Source organism: Uloborus diversus, chromosome 2 (genome assembly GCF_026930045.1).
Source record: "Uloborus diversus isolate 005 chromosome 2, Udiv.v.3.1, whole genome shotgun sequence".
NCBI lineage: Eukaryota > Metazoa > Arthropoda > Arachnida > Araneae > Uloboridae > Uloborus > Uloborus diversus.
The window spans coordinates 24,195,944-24,216,121 of record NC_072732.1 but is presented as its reverse complement, the minus strand read 5'-3'; the positions used below and the strand labels follow the sequence as shown (position 1 = coordinate 24,216,121).

General features: G+C 31.9%; 1 protein-coding gene across 1 annotated transcript in view; it reads right to left on the bottom strand.

Moving 5' to 3' along the window:
* Positions 1 to 790: 790 nt before the first annotated feature.
* The window catches only part of LOC129235125 (CLIP-associating protein 1-like), a 33,291-nt gene continuing 13,903 nt past the window's right edge, over positions 791 to 20,178 (bottom strand). Inside the window, exons 5-10 of the mRNA XM_054868816.1 lie at positions 18,388 to 18,447; positions 14,627 to 14,718; positions 14,431 to 14,506; positions 13,637 to 13,737; positions 12,072 to 12,148; positions 791 to 873 (exon numbers count right to left, since the gene is read on the bottom strand). Of these exons, the coding sequence (XP_054724791.1) occupies positions 791 to 873; positions 12,072 to 12,148; positions 13,637 to 13,737; positions 14,431 to 14,506; positions 14,627 to 14,718; positions 18,388 to 18,447 (489 nt within the window). The remainder of the gene's footprint in view (positions 874 to 12,071; positions 12,149 to 13,636; positions 13,738 to 14,430; positions 14,507 to 14,626; positions 14,719 to 18,387; positions 18,448 to 20,178) is intronic.

The window sequence follows — 20,178 nt, the reverse complement described above, 5'->3', positions numbered from 1 at the left end:
TTAAGAAGTCAATTATAAAAAATTTCTCTGGACAAGGGTTCGAATGCTCCCCTAGGAAATCTGAAAATGAAAAAATTACAATTTTAAAATTTAAGGGGGAGAGCGTTTAAATCCTTCATAACTGAATATTGCTCAAAAACTTGGTTTTCTCTGAAATAATTTTTGGGGAGAGCCCCAGAACCCCATTGCTTGCAACATCCTCAAAGTCTGTTTGTAAAAGATTGATTTAGCTCTATTTTACGAAAAAATTGATCAGGGGCACACAAAAAGTCCCATCTTTTACCCTACCATCAACAAATATCGCCTATAATCCTGATTTTAAAGCTTCAGTTTCTAATAAATTCCACAGAATGACCCCCACCCCTCGAACCTTTCCTCCCGTACCATCATCAGACAGTCTAAAGCTGCGTTCTTAGGACTACAATTTTCCCAAACCTCCCTATCACATGGCATATTATTTTCCTTTAGCACTAACATAACAATGAGCAAAGGGTTTTTTAAATTATTATCTGAGAATTGTACTTGCTGAATTTGTAATGCATAACATTTTCTGGTAAGAAGCAGAGAAATATTTTGTAAAACTCAATTTTTATGGTTATTTTTTTAATGAGCAGTTTCATATACCCCCCCCCCCTAAACATAATTGCTAAAAAAAGTTCCCCTCCCAAATCCATAATCTGGATCTGCCACTGGCTAATGCAGCCCAGACTTTCTGTAAAATAAACCAAAGTTGTATTCAGAACTTTCAAACTCATATAACAATTGAAATTTTTGCATTGCTGCTCAAGAACTAGGCTGGAGGACAGCAAAGTTCGCAAAGGGAAATACTCACCAATCGCCATGTTTGGTCAGATTTGTCGTCTTGTACTTGACCTGCATCAAGGAGAATGGTTTTACTTACTTCTCTCACACCTGAAGCGTTCAAGGTTTTTATATACAGTCGGATCCCGCTACAACGCGATACGATTTGCGCGAAATGGCTATAACGCGAGTTTTTCATGAATAATGAATTTTTTATTGCTGACGCAAATTACTCCCTTGCAACATGAATGTTTTTGGAAAGGAGCAGCGGAGCATTAGAATGGGCTTTGTTGACACTAAATACTGGTTTCGTGAATATACTTTCATCCCTTTAGCATCCCTGACAGCGGAAGTTCACATATTGTATTAGTCTAAACAACGCTTTGCTTTAGTACCGCTCCGATTCTGAACGGGTTTTTTTCCTTCTTATGTACGTTGATAAAACAGAATGGCTCCCAAACAAGGAATTTCATCTCAAGTTAGAAGAAGCGGAAAGAAAAACAGAAAGTTTCTGACAATGCAAGAAAAGGTAAAGATTCTCGTTGCTTAAATAATTATAAAGTGCCTCGAAGGTAACACGACAATTAGGTATGAGTAAATCTTCGATACGTATTATTAAAGTTCAAGGAAAGGAAATCCGCAAAAGTTCAGAACTTAGTTTTAATAATGAAGCTCGCAGAGTAGTGTCTGAGCAAAATACAAACATCAGGCAAATAGAAGTCAGGCCAGAAATAGTGGTGTTCCCACACTGCATAAACTTCATAAATTTTAAAATTACAATTAAAATTTTAAAATTATAATTAAAATTACGATATCTACTGTTCAGTGCTATTTTAATGCAGTAATGTTCTTTCTGTAAGTACCCTACTGTTAAAGTACATGTATCATATTGATCATTGATTTTGTGCTTCATAACAGAGTAATCATGTTAAATGGTAACGTTTTTTCTAAAATACTGTAAAAAGTCAGTTCTTTATAACACATACGGTAATATATAGCTAAGAAATGGTTTGAAACAAGTTGAGGGGTGTTAACACATGTCTGAAATAATTGGGTATGCTTATAAAAAAATTCTAAACATACGTCGTTCCACAACGCGAAATTCCGACTTACGCGAGGGGTCTTGGAACGCATCCCTCGCATAAGTCGGGATCCGACTGTATATGGAAAAGAGAATGTAATCTTCTGCTCTGAAACGTTTTGTGAAAAAACACTTCAAAATTTATTCAAACGTGAAAGGAAAAGCATCTCATACAGAACGTAAAAAATTGCAGTAGAATTCTTCAACAAAGAAGAGGCATCAATTTCAAGAGTTTGTTGCTTTATTTTGGATTGCTTTAGTGTCATGGGACGATTCATTCATAATTTTTGAATAACTAATTCTCCAAAGCAAAGCAAAGTATGGACGAGCCTAGGGAGTTTTGACAAATGGAACAAAATTAACAATGCCAAAAACGGTGTGTGAAAAGTTCATAAAAATGGATCAAAATAATAAATAAAAAATGCATTTCAAAAATACAGAATTGTTTTATGGCAATTTGGTTGAGAAATTAGTTTGCCAATGAGTCTTCACACCATCAGTTTAGATAAAATAATATATGATAAATGTTCAATAATAACTTAATTATAAGAAAAAAGAATTTGAAGTTGATGCTGAACCCGCAATCGAGTCACTCCATGGCAAATCAATGAAATAAAAAATCCTCTTTTTCAGACTCATTTTAATAAAGTTTACAGGTTTGGATCAACCCATGAATTGATTGAAATAAATAATTTCTTTTACATATTTTCAACCATTTTTTTTTTTTTTTTTTTTTGTGAAACACTTTAAATTACTTAAAAATGGCAAAAAATGAAGAATTCCTTTTTCTCAGCTCCTATTAGAGCTACAGAGTCTTACTATGTGATATTTCAAAAGTTTTTGAATCGGCTTTTATATGACAATCACTTGGCAAGATTACGTCATATTAATAGTTTGTCATGAAGCATATTTTTTAACCTTGAATACTTTCAAAAGTATATTTTTCAAATATCTGAAATACATATAATTTTTGCCTATTAATGTGGTGCATGCATGGTAAAAACTTCAGAATGGGATTGCAATGAGATCATACCGAAAAGTAATTATAAAACATTTAAAAACCACAAATTATTGTAATTTCACCCACATAGTGTTTGCTAATTGATTAGCAATAAATAAATAACCATCCTTCCACCATTTCTTTTCTAAGCTTAATTTAATATAAAAGACTAGCTGATCGTGTGAAGCATTTGCGCTTGATAATGACAGTTTAAAAATCCGAATTTTTAAATGCAATTTTTCGAAAAACAGCAACAAAATAAAATCGTTTACTTTATGTGGATATGGGTGAAAAAGAAAATGAAATGATGCCTTACTTTTGTAGTTTCATGAAATATTAAGGAAGACTCCCCCACTCCTAAGAAATATTATTCATGTAACTGCAGGGGGGAGGGGTTCTGATTTTAATGCAATAGTACAACTGTGGTTCAGAATCCAGCAAAAATGGGATCATTTCCAGATTCAGACCTTTAGAATCAACTATCAAAGCTTTAAATTCACACCATCCCAGACAAATGTTAATAAAGCCTTCATTAGCATACAAACAACTTTCTCAAAAGACAAGAAGTTCCACCCAGAACTAGACGAGTCTACTTTCCCATATATCAATATCGACTTTCTAGTATCTGATCAATATTTTCAAAATTTGCTAAAATCGTAAATTATTTCAAACGTATTTTTTAAATATTTTAAGCTAATTTAATAGACTAAACGTGTATTAGAGAAGCACAAATGCCTGAAATACCTTCAAACAACTAATAAAAGATCGATGGGGTGACCAAACTCGTCTATTGATTCGAAAAGAATGCACTGGCGGCTAGTTTTTGAGCAATTGTAATTTGCAGAAGGCCTGGGGTTATGAAATGAAACCCGAGTGTCCTCCGGGGTTCATAAAGTGTTCATTAGCAAGCAAACAACTTCCTTAAGAGACAAAAAGAGGGAAAGTTTTTCGACTAGTAACTAGGGCTGTGGAGTCGGACTGATTTTGGGGCAAAGTAGTCCTGGTATGGAGTCAAAGGCCCAAGAGTCGGTAATTTTGACCGTAACTCTGCCAGTGCTATTGAGTAAGAGTCGGAATCACAAGGGTGGGATTGATTTTGGAATATACGAGTCAAAATCAAAGGTTCTAAAATTGCTTGGAGTGGGTAGTTAAAGTAGCAGTGAAAGATAGTCATTTACCCTCCGACTCTAGAGCCCTGCCAGCAAGTATATTACTGTAGTGTAAAAAACATAACAAGAAATAAATAAAAATATGATGTGGATACCATACTACTTCCAAGTATGCCTTTATGTGTCTACTCATGTACATGAGTTAGAAATAGTTCCTCTTAAATGCATAATTTTTTTAATGCTTTCCTACATCTATTAAATTACGGTAATATTGACAGTGGCGTGTTTCAGCTTAGAGAAATATTATATTTTAGTTGCCGTCCAAGATCTGGATATTGCAAAAATAGAAACTTAATGGAACATGTCTGAGTAAAGTACTTTAGAGAGAGAGCAGAAAAACATTTTAAAAAATCTTTTACAGGAATTCATAACACAAATATCTAGGATTTTAACATTGGCTTTATAGGAGTTGTGTTACATTTCTTGCTAACTAAAATGCTTGCCAATTTACCTCATTTTGCATATAAATCAATATTCTGTTGATTTTCCAAAAAAAGGGAAAGGCTAATGGAACACTGGGTTGCAACTCAAAAAGGAGATGCATCACTAGACACTACACAGACCCAACTACAAAGTTTCCACCTTCTATAGTTTGTTTTTCAGTTGGTATGAGATACGTACAAAAACATTCGTCATGAGTTAACTCATGACGAATGAATAAGGAGAAATATAGATAAAAGGATTGTTAGGATAAAGGGGACAGTCACACAACAGCGTCAACAGAACAGACCCTTTGAATCCTCAGACCCAATTTGAATCTTCATTAGAATTTATGCAACAGCCCCCTCCCCCCAATTCCAAGTACAATATCAGCATTAGTCCCTACCATTAGTCCTCCAAACTCTCCATTAGAAAAAGAAAGACATTCTTTAAAATTCCTTGAAATGATAATTACATCTTTTTCTAAAAATTCCTGTTAGAATAAGGGTTACAGTTTTCAAATTACGTCAGCAGTTCCTCTGAAAATATATATGTGGACAAGGAAAGTAGATCAAAAAACTACTTTCAGATTGAGAAAAAATTTTCAAATTCTCTTTAATCCCTATCAGAATTGGAACAATAGCTTCAAAAAGTTCCCCTTTGAATAAGTTCTCTAAAAATCTCTAATAAAATAATGACAATAGTCCCTCAAAATTCATATTACAGGGTTGCCATCCTATTCAACTGGCTTACTCAGCTGGAATGTAATGCATGCACAATGTTTTTCAAATATAGTGGAACCTTAGAAAACCAAACTAATTGGAGCTGAGCCTTCTTCGAAATCCGGAAAGTTCATATTTGTCAAGTGGCCTATTTAATACAGTTCAATAGTGGACTGAAAGTCTTTGTCTTAAGTTAATAATAAAGCAACTTTACCCCTGACAACACTGCGTCTCATGTCCTTAAAACTATCTTAGTAAAAGATGACATCAATGCAATTTTTCTGCCGCCGAAGGTAAGCCCATTTTTGCAGCCTACGGACCCAGAAGTTTTACAAAGCATAAAATTTGACTATCATAAAACGCTCTAACCAGCTGTGATTGAAGGAGGGAACACAATCATCAAACAAAACATTTATTAAAAAAATAATGATTGAAGGTGTGATTTACTGGATTGCCATGGCAGAAGTAGTCATATCTTTAGTTCAAAAACAGTGGAAAAAGTTTTGGCCTACACTTATGTCAGATAAAACAGCAGTTGATACCGTTCAAAATCAAAATGATGATGCAACTCGTTCCTTCACTCCTGGGTACGATTAAGCAGAAGGGAGTTGCTTTCAAGACTGCATTGGAATCAAAAAGCCTACTTTTTAAATAAAAGCTGGCATAGTAAGTAGTGATGTGCCGGATCGTTAAAAAGGTAGATCCGTGGATACGGATACGGATCCAGATCATTAGTGTCAAGATCCGCGGATACGGACCTCAAAAATTCTTTACACAATTCATCTATCCAAGTGTAAAATTTGTTACGGAAGGTATTCCCGTATTGGCACTGTTTCTTCAAAAAATGTAATTTACGGCGAAAATATAATCAAGACTGATTTACTCTTTAAAGAAATCTCCGTTAAAACTGAAGGAGAGTTGGAAGGAATGGGTCAGCTCTGCATTAATGCTTAAATAGAATGAAATATTATTTCTAGCCTGCTCGGTAGATCTAGGATGCAGGAGTAAGAGTGTAAAGTTGCTAATGGACAGGCTAGAAATAATTTTTCGCATTTTATTTCAGCATAAATGCAGCGCTGACCCATTCCAACCAACTCACTCCGACCGACGAAATAAAAAAGCCGAGAACACCTTTACAAACAGTATAAATAGAGAATTTAGTCTCTTTTTTTTTGTTTTTGTTTTTGGAAGAATGCCGGGAAAAACCGAAATAAAGAATAACACAAACCCCAAATCAATAACAAAAACTAATATTAAATTAAAAATTAAAAAAAAATGTCCCAGAGGGCCGACTTCATATTAAGATGAATTTCGCGGGTCAGAACACACATTGTTAACAAATATGAACTGACAGCAGATAGAAATTTTAAATCATTGAGCTTTTTCTCCTTATTTTCCAACTATGAAATCACTACCAATCACGTGTATAAAGGCTTAGAATTGCATTTAAAATTTACTTAACAAGATTATATCTCCTACTGTACATAACTTGGAAGTTCCAAACAAATATCAAACGCAGAAAACTAATTCTTTCAATTAGGGGCAATATTTGTAACATACGAATAAGTTTTTACCACCATAATTGAGAAAAACATTAAGTCTGTATTAATTAATGTCCCCGGTAATTAAAGTTCTACAAAAACGAGGCTAAGCTAAGAACACTTTCCATCAAGTCACTTTTTGAACAAAAAAAAAATCGAAATCGGTTCATCTGTTTAGGAGCTACGATGCCAGAAATAGACACACAGATACACCCCTTTAAAACTTATTACCCCTTCCTTTCTGCGTTGTAGAGGGGGTACAAATTGACTTCGGAAATGATACATTATAGTTCAAACAGGGAATAAAACCTAATTTAAACAGAATTTAAGTCTTTTATTCAAATATTTAAGAATTTTTAGAATAGAAAAGATCCGTGTAAGATCCGTCAAAAAAGTAACGGATACAAATGCGGATATGGATCTTTATTTTCCCTCAAATACCCGCGGATACGGATATCCGGAACATCAATAATAGTAAGTAATCAAAAGTGACCATTTTTTAATTAACAAAACTTTGTCAACAATGACATTCAACTTAGTAAAAAGTGTATTACCTCAAATATTTTTTCCCAACTATGAGACTGATACAAATACAGACTTTTTCCAGAATGGTCAAAATGAGTCCAGACTCCTTAAAATGTTTTATAAATTAAATTGCAAAAAAAATCATGAATCAAATTTTCTAATCACAGATCAAAGTATAGAAGAAAGTAAAAAGAACTTTTAAAAATGAATTTTGAGATCCCTAATTCAAATTATGTTTTTTGTAATCACGAATTACAATAGGACCCTACTAGTGGGGTTTCTTGTTTCTATTAATGGCTTTTATCGCAACCATAATTTGAATTCTAGACGTCAAAATTCAAATGAATGCTGAATGTTATGCACTGGATGCTGGATACTGTTTTCGTGTAAAAAGGATTGTGTTAAGTCGAGAAGGTCATTTATAAATAATTCGATTCCAAAGTACATGGACGCCTGCATTATAAGCTTAGAAAAATAAAAATCAAAGATTTGCGGAAGTCATTCAACGGTAAAGAGAAAACAATAAGCAATTCATTGATTGCTCAAAAAAGAGCTACAATCGGAACTAGTTTACAATTAAAATCAAGAATAATTGCCAACAACTAAACAAAATAATAATAATAATAAAGAAATGTATCAGGCATCATATAATATGAAATGCATATGTGATTATGAATATGAAATGCATCAGGACATCTCATAAAATACCAGGGTTGGTAAAAAAAAATGATTTTTTCGAAAAAAAAAACCAAAAAAAAAAGTTTTTTTTTTGGTTTAAAACAGGTTTTTTTTTTAAGTTTAAACCGGGTTTATTTGGTTTAAACACTATTTGTAAGAAAAACAATTTTATTTTAGGTAAATCATGAAGATTTTATTAAATTATTGTTAAGGAATGTTTAATATTCATTTTTGTACTTCATTTCCTTTGTAATTAATTAAATAATTAAGAATAAATAATTTCATTTCCTCATATGTAGAGATTTCTATTGGAGAATATTGTTTGAAAATCTATAACTATTTTTAAAAATACAATAGGTATAGGGGCCATGGTATAAATAATCAAAGAAATAATTTACTGTGATAGTTCAGACATTAATAACAAATAATCAATAATAAATTCCTGTACATTAATTTCCTCATAATCATAGTAATATGCGATAAAAAAAAGTAAAAGTAAAATCACGCATTCTTAAATGTGGAAAGTATTTTGCAGTATCTACAAATGAATAACAAGTCTGATGTACATTACAGAACTTTGAAACTCAAAAGGTCAACGCATATTTTGTTTAAAGATTTTTAAAAATGTAACAAATCATGCAATTTATTTACCTAATGTATCAGTGACAGCAATTATAGAAACAGGACAAGTAGGTTTTAAGAAAATCATTATGTTTTCGGGGTTGTAGACATTATTTCTCCTTGCTGGTCGTCACTTTTGTATTTGTATTTAGGAATACAATTTTTTTTATCAAAGGAAAAAAAAAATTATTGAGAGCCTCAGTATGAAAATAATCTTTTAGTAATGTTTATATTTTATAATATTTTAGTAATGAAGACTTATAAAAATTATTGTTTATTGATTCTTCCACCATTTATACATGCGATTTCTTTTACAATATTTGGAATAAATAAAAGTTTTCTGAAAGGTGAAAATTTGGCAGTAAATTTATTTCATAAGAGTACTGAGTTACATGGATATTTTCTGTTTTCATAATTTCATTTATTTTATTTTCTTCTTCTGACAGCAACATTTATCGGGGATGCAAAAGGTGTGCAGGTATAAGCACAATTTTATGCCTACTCTCAGTGTTCTCGACTTCTCTTGTAATTTAAATATTCTTGAGTTAAACTTTATATACACTATGCATCGCTTCAATGGTGCATAATTTATCTCAATAAATCTTAAGTAATCAAGCAAATTAGGTAGTGAATGAAGTTTTGATTGAAATATGCTTTCTGGCCCATTTTGAAATGCAAGAGACTAAAAAATAATGATAATTGAATGAACAAAAAAAGAGCTAATTGGATTTTTTCTCGATGTAATTTTAGAACAGCTTAGTTGGTCTACCTTGTTTTCCTTATGTACCTAATAGGAAAGTTGCATTGATTTAAAAAAAGAAAAACTATTTAGCAAACTTGCATTACCCACAAAAACATAAGTCTCTGAATTTATTAAATCTGTAATTCATCTATAAAGCTTTGCTAGTTACTTTGGATCAATTAGATTTTACTCTTTGCAATAATAAGTAAAATTTATGAAAACATTTGGGGGAAAACAATGTTTTTCAAAAAAAACATTTTTGAAAAAAACTCACGGTTTTTTTAAGCACTTGGTTTAAACCATGGTTTAAACCAATGTGGTAACAGCCAAAACAACCGTGTAAAACAGTTAAAAATAATATATTTTAAGTAAGTAGAAAAAATAATAAATACCAAGCAAGCGAGTAAAATCACTTTGCAACTGAATTTCATAAATTCTAGTTTAAAAAAGCACTTATATATATAATACCCTCGCATATATAATAGCCAATTCACTGATCGAGTAACGCCAATGTCACCAACCATGAAGCTCGCGCCATGGCATGGTAATTGGATAATATTTTTGGCAATGTTTGACATAAAGGGAAATGCTTTATTTTGTCAAGGCTGAACTGGATTCAGTAGTTTAACTGTTTTACTGGTAAGACAGTCATTTTAGGGGAATGAAGAAACGAAAAAGTAGTCAACAATGAATGCTATCTGCTGGAATTCAGGGTTCATCCACTGAAGTTCAGGTGAAAATTTCAACCATCAAAATATCACCAAACAGGCAATTGCTTTGTTCAAAGTAGAAGCAATTTTCATCCATCATTCCTTAATGGGCGATTTTCTAGTATATTGATAACAAACACAACAGGGGCGCATCCACAAAAACACGGACATTTTGTTCCACATGTAACAGCTCAGATATTCATTAAAAAAATTTTCTTAAGAAATCACAAACATATGCATGACTCTTTATGCAAAGCAATTGTTTATTGCCTTTTAGGATTATTACTTTAATGAAATGTATGAGCTGTCATTTACGGTACAAAATGACGACTTTTTCATGGAATGGTCCAATGTTAAAATGAGGTGATTTGAAAAATGCAGGTAAAACAAACTTCTCTTAATAAACGCTACCTAAAAGTTTTTCTAGTTTTAACACAAAGTTCAATGTATGCACACAACTAATTTAAAATGTCAAATCCTTCATAGGATTAAAGATGAATCATTAAAAAATTAAAATAAAATGAATCAGATCAAAACAGCAAGGGATACATATGTATTAGCACATGTATAGCATTAATTCATTGTTCAGAGTACAAAGATTGATTAAGAATTTTTCTGATTTAGAACAACATCAACTCTTTTTAAAGTTAAAGCTGTTGGTTTTGTAGAAATGAATAGATAGTTTAATATTGTTACAAATTCTGTAAATAGTAATTATTGTAGTAACGTAACCTGTAAATAGTTTCCCGTAATGAATGTACAGCCCCTATACATTCGGCTGAAGTATACGCCCCCCCTTATTTCTTTTTTTTTTATTGATAAAATTTGTGAATGGAATAAGATAACGGTCTACGCATTTCGAGAAGCATTTTAAATGTTGTGGAATATTTGAGAGCTCTCTTTTCGGTGTTTATATAAGCCGTTACGCTGATAAAAAATTTAGTTTCGATTGTGAATTCGAACTGAGAGTGTATTAGCTCTGTTTATTGCGAGGCATTTCGCTGTGTTGTTTTTAGTATTTGGAAGTAAATACGTGTGTAACCGTTGAGTTTACGGTGTGGTGTGATATTTGCTTAATTGCTGATGATTAATTTAGCAGTTGTTGATGATCTTTCCTGTACATAGTGTAAATAAATTCTCTGCGTTTTTAATCAAGAACTGTGTCGTCCTTTCAAGAAAGTTGGAAGTTGCGCCGGATCCGTTACAATATTATTTTCCATAAATAGAAGTTGATGAAATTGACAAGGACCATAAATGCCTATTTCTGCATTTCACACTGTATAAAGCAGGGCACCTCTTCCAGACCAGTCTTTAATTTTCTCGACTTTTCCAGGATTTTTCCCCCGACTCTTTCGAACCGACAACACAAAATTCTAAGATATTGAATTGCTGATGTGAATTTAAAAAAAAAAATTGATTACAAAAAACACACAAAATATTTATGTTTTAAATGTAATATTTACCAATGATTTGAATATCCATGACTTAGATTAGAAGAATGAAACTACACAAAAAGATTTGCACAAAAGAATGAATACTTTAGTTATTTTTCACTTAGATTTAAATGATAATTTATTTTTAATGAAGGAAAAAAATTTTTAATCTAACTTTTTAACAAGAAAAAATTCTACTCTTTTCTCAAAAATTAAATTTTCAGACTTTTTTCAGAAACAAAAAAGTTTTCTGACATTTTAAGGTTTTCCAGGTATCTAAAAATTTTACCCTTTTCGAGATGACTAAACACCTTAATTTACAAAGTATAAGAATTCACGCATAGGGGACTTTCCCTGTCATGTTCAACAATGCTTGAACTAAAAATTTAAGCCCAGAAAAAAGTCTACTGTGTCGCAAATGATCACAATTGCGAAGACTTCTAAAGAGAATAAAAACTGCATATGACAAAGGTTTCATATAGTTTAGGAAGAGACAAAGGAGCCCCTAAAAGTGCATTGCAACGGACCTTCAAACCTTTAAAATCCAACGCTGCTTGCAGCGTACTTCTTTTTCTTAGACATTATAAATACAATATTTAATGATTTTAAAAAATTTTAATAAACTTACCAGCTCTTTCTAGTGCAGATGGTAGCAAAGCACCAGCTGTCCTCACTTCATCAAACTTCGTGAAAAGGAGTTGCAATCTAAATAAACATACATCAAAGAGGACACATTACAGAATTAAAAATTTAAAATGTTCCAATAGCTAACAAAAATAAAGTTTTAACTTTAAAAAAAAAAAAACGACTGAGTCACAACTGTAGAATCCAGAGGAAAAATTGAAAATCCTTAAAAAAAACCTTATACTATGAAAAGTCAATTACAAATACTTTATTTGTTAATAAATAGAAACTGGCAACAGATAAAATTTTTTTTAAATCATTGCGTTTTGTATCCTTGTCGGTCCAACAATGAATTCAGTTACCACTCGCGTGAATAAAGGCTTAGCCGTATTTAAAATCTGCTTTAAAAAGTTATAATTCAAGTTCCAAACACATTGTATCTGACGCAGAAAAAATTACTATTTTTGTACTAAATTTTTTAATTTTTAAATATGCTTTCACTGCGAAAATCGCAAACAAACCATTTAGAAGTTTTTAATTAATATCTTTGTTAATTAATGTCATCCGAAGATGCAATCGAGCTAAGGCCACTCTAGATCAACGCTCCTTTTGCACAATAATTTTTTTTTCAAAATCGATCTATTTGTTTAAACGCTAGAGTGCCACAGACAGATACAGTCAGTTATTTTTTAATAAAAATATAGCATTAAAAAATCAAAATTTTTAGATATTCAGGACAAAATTTAAAATTTTAGGAGTTTAAAAACATTAAGAATTTTAGGAAAATTAGGATAAGTCCGACCCTTGCTTTTATGGGAAAGAAGGCAAAAAGAATATTTTGCGCACATGGGAGAAAAAGCATAAATTGTCCTAGTCATTGTTGGCCTAGTGCCCCTTAAATTATAATTAACAAGTTTTAACTAATTTATCTCACCACTTATCTCATGATAGTATCAGTCAACTGCCTAATCATAGTATGGGAGAAATTTTTCAACAATGTTTTTCGACCATCTAATGTGGATGCCTGAAGATGTATCTCGCACATGCAGTCGCCGATCCATGACATCACGATCTTTACGTAATCGACGAAGCATCCTAACTGATCGGCACGTGCCCGATGCTCATTGGCCAGGTGCTATGCTGGCGTGTATCAGAAGGGGATTTGGCGTCCGCATGCTAATGAGTTGACTTAGGATATAAGGAAAGGTTGCGAGTTGGAAATTGACTTCTTCGGCGTTTTTCTCTCTGGCTAGTTGACTCGAGCGCTCGTTTGCCTTGAAGCAACGATGTGGTTTTAATTTTAATAGATAGTTAATAGATTGATATAGCTCAGCTCTAGTTCGCATTATTTTCAAATGTTTTTAATAATCTTAAACTAACTTTACTAAATTACCAAATAAATTTGGTTTTTATTTTAAGTTGCCTTCAACTATTTTTAATCATGCATTTCTAGTCATATATTTAATTAGGTTATCGTATTTGGAGGTTATTAGTCTTGAGCATTCTCTTGCTCATTAGTCATCATATCATATATATCAGCAGACATTTTATTTTGAAGTAAATACATACTTTGGAGCTGGAATGCCGGCTCTTTTTGAGAGATCTTGCCTCAGCCTTTCACCAACATGTTTATAAACATGAACAAGAGTTGCCATTGCAGTATCACGTACCTTAAAATGAAAAAATTACAGTTGAAAGAAACTACTATAAAATTAAAACTACTAAACTAAAAAGGACACAAGAAATAAAAAGTTTTACATTCAAATTTGAAAAAAAAAATTACATGTTGCATTTGTCACACATAAGTGCTAGAAACTATTATATGCCTTAAAGTGACAAACTGCATTTTTAAGCGTATAAAAAAAAAAACAAGCTTAAACATTTTTTTTTTCTTATTAACAATAAATCAGGGGTGCAAGTGGACTCAAGCAAAATTTTGTGAAAGCATTGTAAAATTTTTGGAAACGATGAAAAAGCTGCCCCCCCCCCCCCCCTGCTTGTTTTTTTTTGTGTAAAAAAAAAAAAAAACAATGAAAGCTTTTTACAACAAAAAAAAAATATGTATATATATGTTGTATAACTTTAAGAAGCCAAAAACCTTTTCCTAAAAATAAATAAGCAAAGATTATAATAAATATGTAAATCATTAAACATAAATAGCCACAAAAAACGGATTAACTTAAGAACCAATTGGCAAAAAACAATACAAAGTGAATGTTGATAAAATGAAAGTGTAAATGGATAAACAATGAATTACATTTTACGTCAGAATTTTAATATCAGATGTTCCTTTCATTTTAAAATGTTATTTCAATTTTAACTGCACTTGCAAAGATATGCTGTTCAATACATGAATCACTTACTTGTGAATTAGGATCACCAAGTAATTTGACTAGGGCTGGCATCAATCGTGATATAGTTAGTGATGTGGAACCAAATCTAAAAGACATTTTTAAAAATTAATAAGTAAATATTGTTGTAAACAAAAGAGATTTGTTTTTATTTTTCTATCTTTCTTTTTTTTATTTTTTAAACATTTCAATTAAAAAAGAAACATACTTATCTAATGTCTGTTGCAAAAGAACCATTACTTCCTCTCTTACACGGAAATTTTTATGGTTGAATGCTATGCTCAATTTTTCAAATACATGCTGTAAGAAAAGGAAATTTCAAAAATACTTGGCAATAATCATGTAGGAAAGATTTTGTTAGCAAAAATATGAAATTTTAGTTCTTGAAGACAATTCCCAAAGGTTTAAGAAGTTCTAGTAACTTAATTCATTGTATTACAAAATTTGAAAATTATCCCACTACCTAACCGGCGGACGAATTGTTCCCCAATGTAGAAACTCCAACAGAATCATGCATTTGTTTACACAACGCGATGATGTGACGTCACTGTTACCGAGTTGAGTAACGTTTTGCTGAGTGCAGGTGAACAACTATTTTAAAAGGTTTCACAGTTAGAAAATAAAAGGTGTGTTGTGTCACAGCGATAATTTATGCATGTGATTCGATAAACGTCACATCATCACGTGGTGGAATTGGGAAATGTATTTAAGTGAGTGCACCCAATCAATCAATCTCTTACTCTTATTATTCTTATCAGTTTTGATGTCGCCGTAACTGCAGTTCGGTGTGTTACTGGGAGCGGTGTGCTCCAGTTTCTCATCAGTTCCACGTTGTTGAGTGGACTTCATTTTTAGAAAAATGTAGGAAATAAGTTCGTTGTGCCTGGCTAAAAGAGCGGGCAGGTTCCATTGGTCACCTTGAGGTATTTTGGTGGTGAAGGATGAAAAGGTGAAAGATTGTGGAGTTTCTTTCACGGAAGTTGATGTTGCTGGATGTAGGCTTCACAAGACCATCGAAGGTTCACGCTGGATTGGATTAAAAGATGTCCTGGAGTCTGGCTGGACTGGATGTCCGTGTGTAAGGGTTCTTCACCGGATGTGGCGGTTCTTGGTGTCTGAGAGGTCAAGTCTATGGAAGGTCCAGCATGGCGGCTGGCCACGAGTGGTACGGGCTGCAATCAATTTTCACGTAGGATCCTATGGAAGGATCAGGCCTTCACGTTTTGATATGCCAAGTATTAAAGAGTGAATATCTTGAAGGGTATGAAACTTTCATCTTGAATATTATCAGGACTATTCTATTTTTAGGCAATGGACTCAAGGTGGACTAGCGTTGACTAGTCCGTTAAGTTTTGGAATCGAACGATACAGTATTATATAATGTGTTCCTATAAATGTTCTTGTGGGGGGTTTTATTTTCAGTCAAAATGTTTGTGGGTTTAAAAGTAGTTTATTTACCCTTGTTGATATTACAAATTTTAAGATATATTTATCGTTATTGAATAAAATCGTTTTTGACTGTTAAATGTGTTTTTCAATTCCATTTTTCCCCCGAGGAGATCACACCACAATTTCTGTTGGGATTGCAGCAACCCGTTTTAGTTCCTCGAACTTCGGGTATTTCATCCACGGTAGTACGCGAGTCCCAACAGATTTCAACAGGTAGGGGAATGTGGAACAAAGTGAAATAGAGAAGATAACTTACTTTTTTCAAAATGAACAAATTGAAAATTTGCTTTGAAAATTACGGTACATAAAAAAAGAAGTATATTTTATAATAAAACTCTCTTTGAAACATTATTTTTCATTTTTGGCACTAAATTTGTACTTTTTTAAAAAAAGTGGAAATTTTCACTTTTTTTTTCATTGGGGCAAAGAGAAAAATAAAATATTCTTCTAAATAAGTATTTTCCATTTATTATTTCAAAATATTTTTGGTCAAATGCATGAGTAAATAAAATAATGAATGAAAAGAAATGAATAGATAACGGAACTAATAAATAAGTAAAATAATTAATACAGTCGGATCCCGGGATCCCGCAACAACGCGATCCGACTTGCGCGAAATGGCTTTTATTGCTGATGCAAATTATCCGCTTGCAACATGAAATTTTTTGGAAAGGAGCGGCAGAGCATTAGAATGGGCTGGGTTGACACTAAATATTGGTTTCGTGAATGGACTTTCATCCCTTTAGCATCACTGAAAGCGGAAGTTCACACACCGTATTAGTCTAAACAACGCTTTGCTTTAGTTTATATAAATTACCGCTCTGATTCTAAACGGTTTTTTTTTTCCTTCTTATGAACGTTGATAAAACAGAATGGTTCCCAAACGAGGACTTTCATCTAAAGTTAGCAAAAGTGGAAAGAAAAACAGAAAGTTTCTGACAATACAAGAAAAGGTAAAGATTCTTGATGCTTGAACAATTATAAAGTGCCTCAAAGGTAGCACGACAATTAGGTATGAGTTAATCTTTGATACGTACAATTTAAGTTCAAGAAAAGGAAATATGCAAAAGTACAGAACTTAGTTTTAATAATGAAGCTCGCATAGTGTCTGAGCAAAATACAAACATCATGAAAATGGAAGCCAGGCCAGAAATAGTGGTGTTCCCACACTGCATAAACTTCATAATTTTTAAAATTATAATTAAAATTACGATATCTACTGTTCAGTGCTATTATAATACAGCAGTGTTCTTTCTGTAAGTACTCTAGTGTTTAAGTAAATGTATCTTAGTGATAATTGATTTTGTGCTTTATAACAGAGTAATCATGTTAAATAGTAACACTTTTTCTAAAATACAGTAAAAAGTCAGTTCTTTATAAAACATACGGTAATATATAATTAAGAAATGGTTTGAAACAATTTGAGGGAAGTTAACACATGTCTAAAATAATTGTTTATGCTTATAAAAAAATCCTAAAACGTTGTTCCACAACGCGAAATTCCGACTTGCGCGAGGGGGTCTTTGAACGCCTCCCTTGCGTAAGTCGGGATCCGACTGTATATGAGAAAAAATAAATGAATGAATAAAATAGTGAATGAATGAGAAATTAAGTGAATTATTAAATGCAAGAATATAGATAAATTAATTAATAAATGAATATGTAAGTGATTTAATAAATGATTAAATAAGTAAGCAAAAATGAACTACAGTCGAACCTCCATATATCGAAGTAGCATCTTGCAGAGAAAAACTTCGACGCATAGAAATTTTGATAAATAGAAGCAAGCTTAATTTTATCGTAATTACTCCAAAAACGTTATAGTTAAATGTTACTAGATAGGTGGTGCTAAGAACAAAGTAAATATTCCACCACTTCACTTTGCTCCACATTTCCCTACTTTGAAAAACCCTCTAACAGTTATATTTTTAACATTCTATTTAAAAGCCTTTTCCAAATGCTTTATTTACTAAATATGATAATTATTAACAAGAATTTCAAGTACCAACACTTTACAGAATTTATAGAAACATCTCAAAATGAGAATTTTGCATTGCATTCATATCAAAATTCATATATGAGAAATGTTATCTTGGTATTTGGTAAACTCATTATTGATATTCAAACAAACTGTAGAGTACGGATAAATGATTTAGAACTTTTTTAAATGATTACCGTAAATATTTTAGATATACAGTGAAGCACCGTTTATATGTTTTTGAAGGGACTGTATGAAAAAAGCGTACAAACGAAAAAACGTACAATAGGTATAGGTTAACGTATATTAAACTTTACAGGGACCAATTTTAAAAACGTATAATTGATAAAAATGCATAAAAGAGAAAGTATAAACGGTGTTTCACTGTATTTCAGGTTAAATAATGAGTTGCTATTTTCCGACAGGAAATTTGATCAATGTGAAAAATGAAAAATCTTTTCAATGACAATTCAAGTTCTAAGAATAATAGTTTTAATTAAAAACAAGTAAGTAAGATAGAGCTCCATCAATTAGTTCTATACCTGTGGAGAAGAAACAGGATTCATGAGCTTCAGCATTAAGCCTTTAGCTTGAAGTCGAACCTATATGACGAATAACATTGATTAAACAAAAGCAAATAAGAAAAAACTATCTCAAATAAAATACAGTAATACTGCTGTAAAAGGATGAATACTAGGTTTTCTATACTTGTTTACTGGTGGCACACCAGGTGCAGTAGAAACATTAAGCCTTAAATTTCATTTATTATGCATCAAGCAAACATTTATAACTGTACAAAATTTATAATGCAATGGAACCTCGTTGATCTGGATATCTTTATAATCCGGATCAAATTTGGACACTTTTTAGAAAAAACTTCTTTATTTCTATTTATCTAAAAGTCATGCGTGTTTTAAAAAGAAGACAATAATCTAATTCTTTGTTAAGAAATGATGTGAAAAACGCTTTTGCAAAACGTTGATTTTTATTGCAAAAAACAAGCAAGTGTGTTTATTTAAGGACTTGTTTTGCTTTAACCCGTATTACTTGGAATATCCAGATTTTCGTTCATCTAGATCAGCGTTTGTTAATTTCATTAGTGGAACCCTTTTTAATGCTTTTTTTTTGTGGAACCCCTGGTTTTTCGTCACTAGTTTGCAATGGCGTAGCTAGGATTCTGTTTTGGAGGGAAGCCCAGTTTCTTACCTCAAACAAACTATCACATTAACTATTTGTCATTAAATAGCTAATTTAATACATTTCATTAAGAGTCATGCTAATTATTGACAACTGCTACTAATTATTTGTTATTATAAAATACCAATACACTCCTATTTGTCATTTTTAAAAGGGACAAATAACCTCTGAATTTATGATCAAGAGTTAAATGATTAAAATATTTTTTTAATTAGGAAAAGAAATGTTTTTTACCTGCAATAGAATTAAAAACTCACTTAAATTTACACAGAAAAAGTTTTTAAACCTTAAAAGTAAAAATGTTTTTAATTTTTCAATAATCTTTCAATTATTTGTAAATTAAAGACTTAGATGTTACTCTGTGTTGACGTCAGATAGATTTAAAACTTTAAGATGAACATTAAGATGCCCTTGACCAGTACTGCTCCTTAAATTGGTCTGATTTGTTAAATGTTGAAACTGTCCTTTCAAAGGCTGCCATAGATACAGGGAGTAGCTGGTATCAAGAGCAGAATATATGAATTGACGACAAAAATAAGTAATTTTAGGCAATATTTTTTAATGTTGTAGGAAAAGAGGTTTGGTGTGCACTCCCAAAATTTTTTCAATATTGAAATCACTTTAAAAATATCTTTGGTGATATTAGGGGATCAAAAGCTTCTTCCGGAAATTTTTCAAAATAGAAGTTTTTAAACGCAATTTTAGAATATCTTTGTAGACATTAGGTGAGAAGGAGGTGTTTTGGGATTGATCTAAGAAAAATTGTGAAGTTGAAATCTTGAAGGTACGATTTCAGGCTATTTTTGATATCTGAAATTTGCATTATTTTTAACAACAAATAAAATTATTTCTATTGTGACTAACCCTGATGGGTAATAATGCTCAGATTAGAAGACGAAAGTAAAAGCAAATTTATCTTTAGTTTTGAAAAAGCATTAGCTTTATTGAGTTTTTTAAAGAACAAATTTGATGAAAGGTGTGAAAAGAGAAAACATGAAAGTCTCATGGAACCTCTGAGAGAGCTCCGTGGAACCCTGGGGTTCCGCGGAACTCAATTTAGGAAACGCTGATCTAGATCGACTTTGGTCACAGTGAGTCCGAATAAACAAGGTTGTACTGTACATGATTATTTTAAT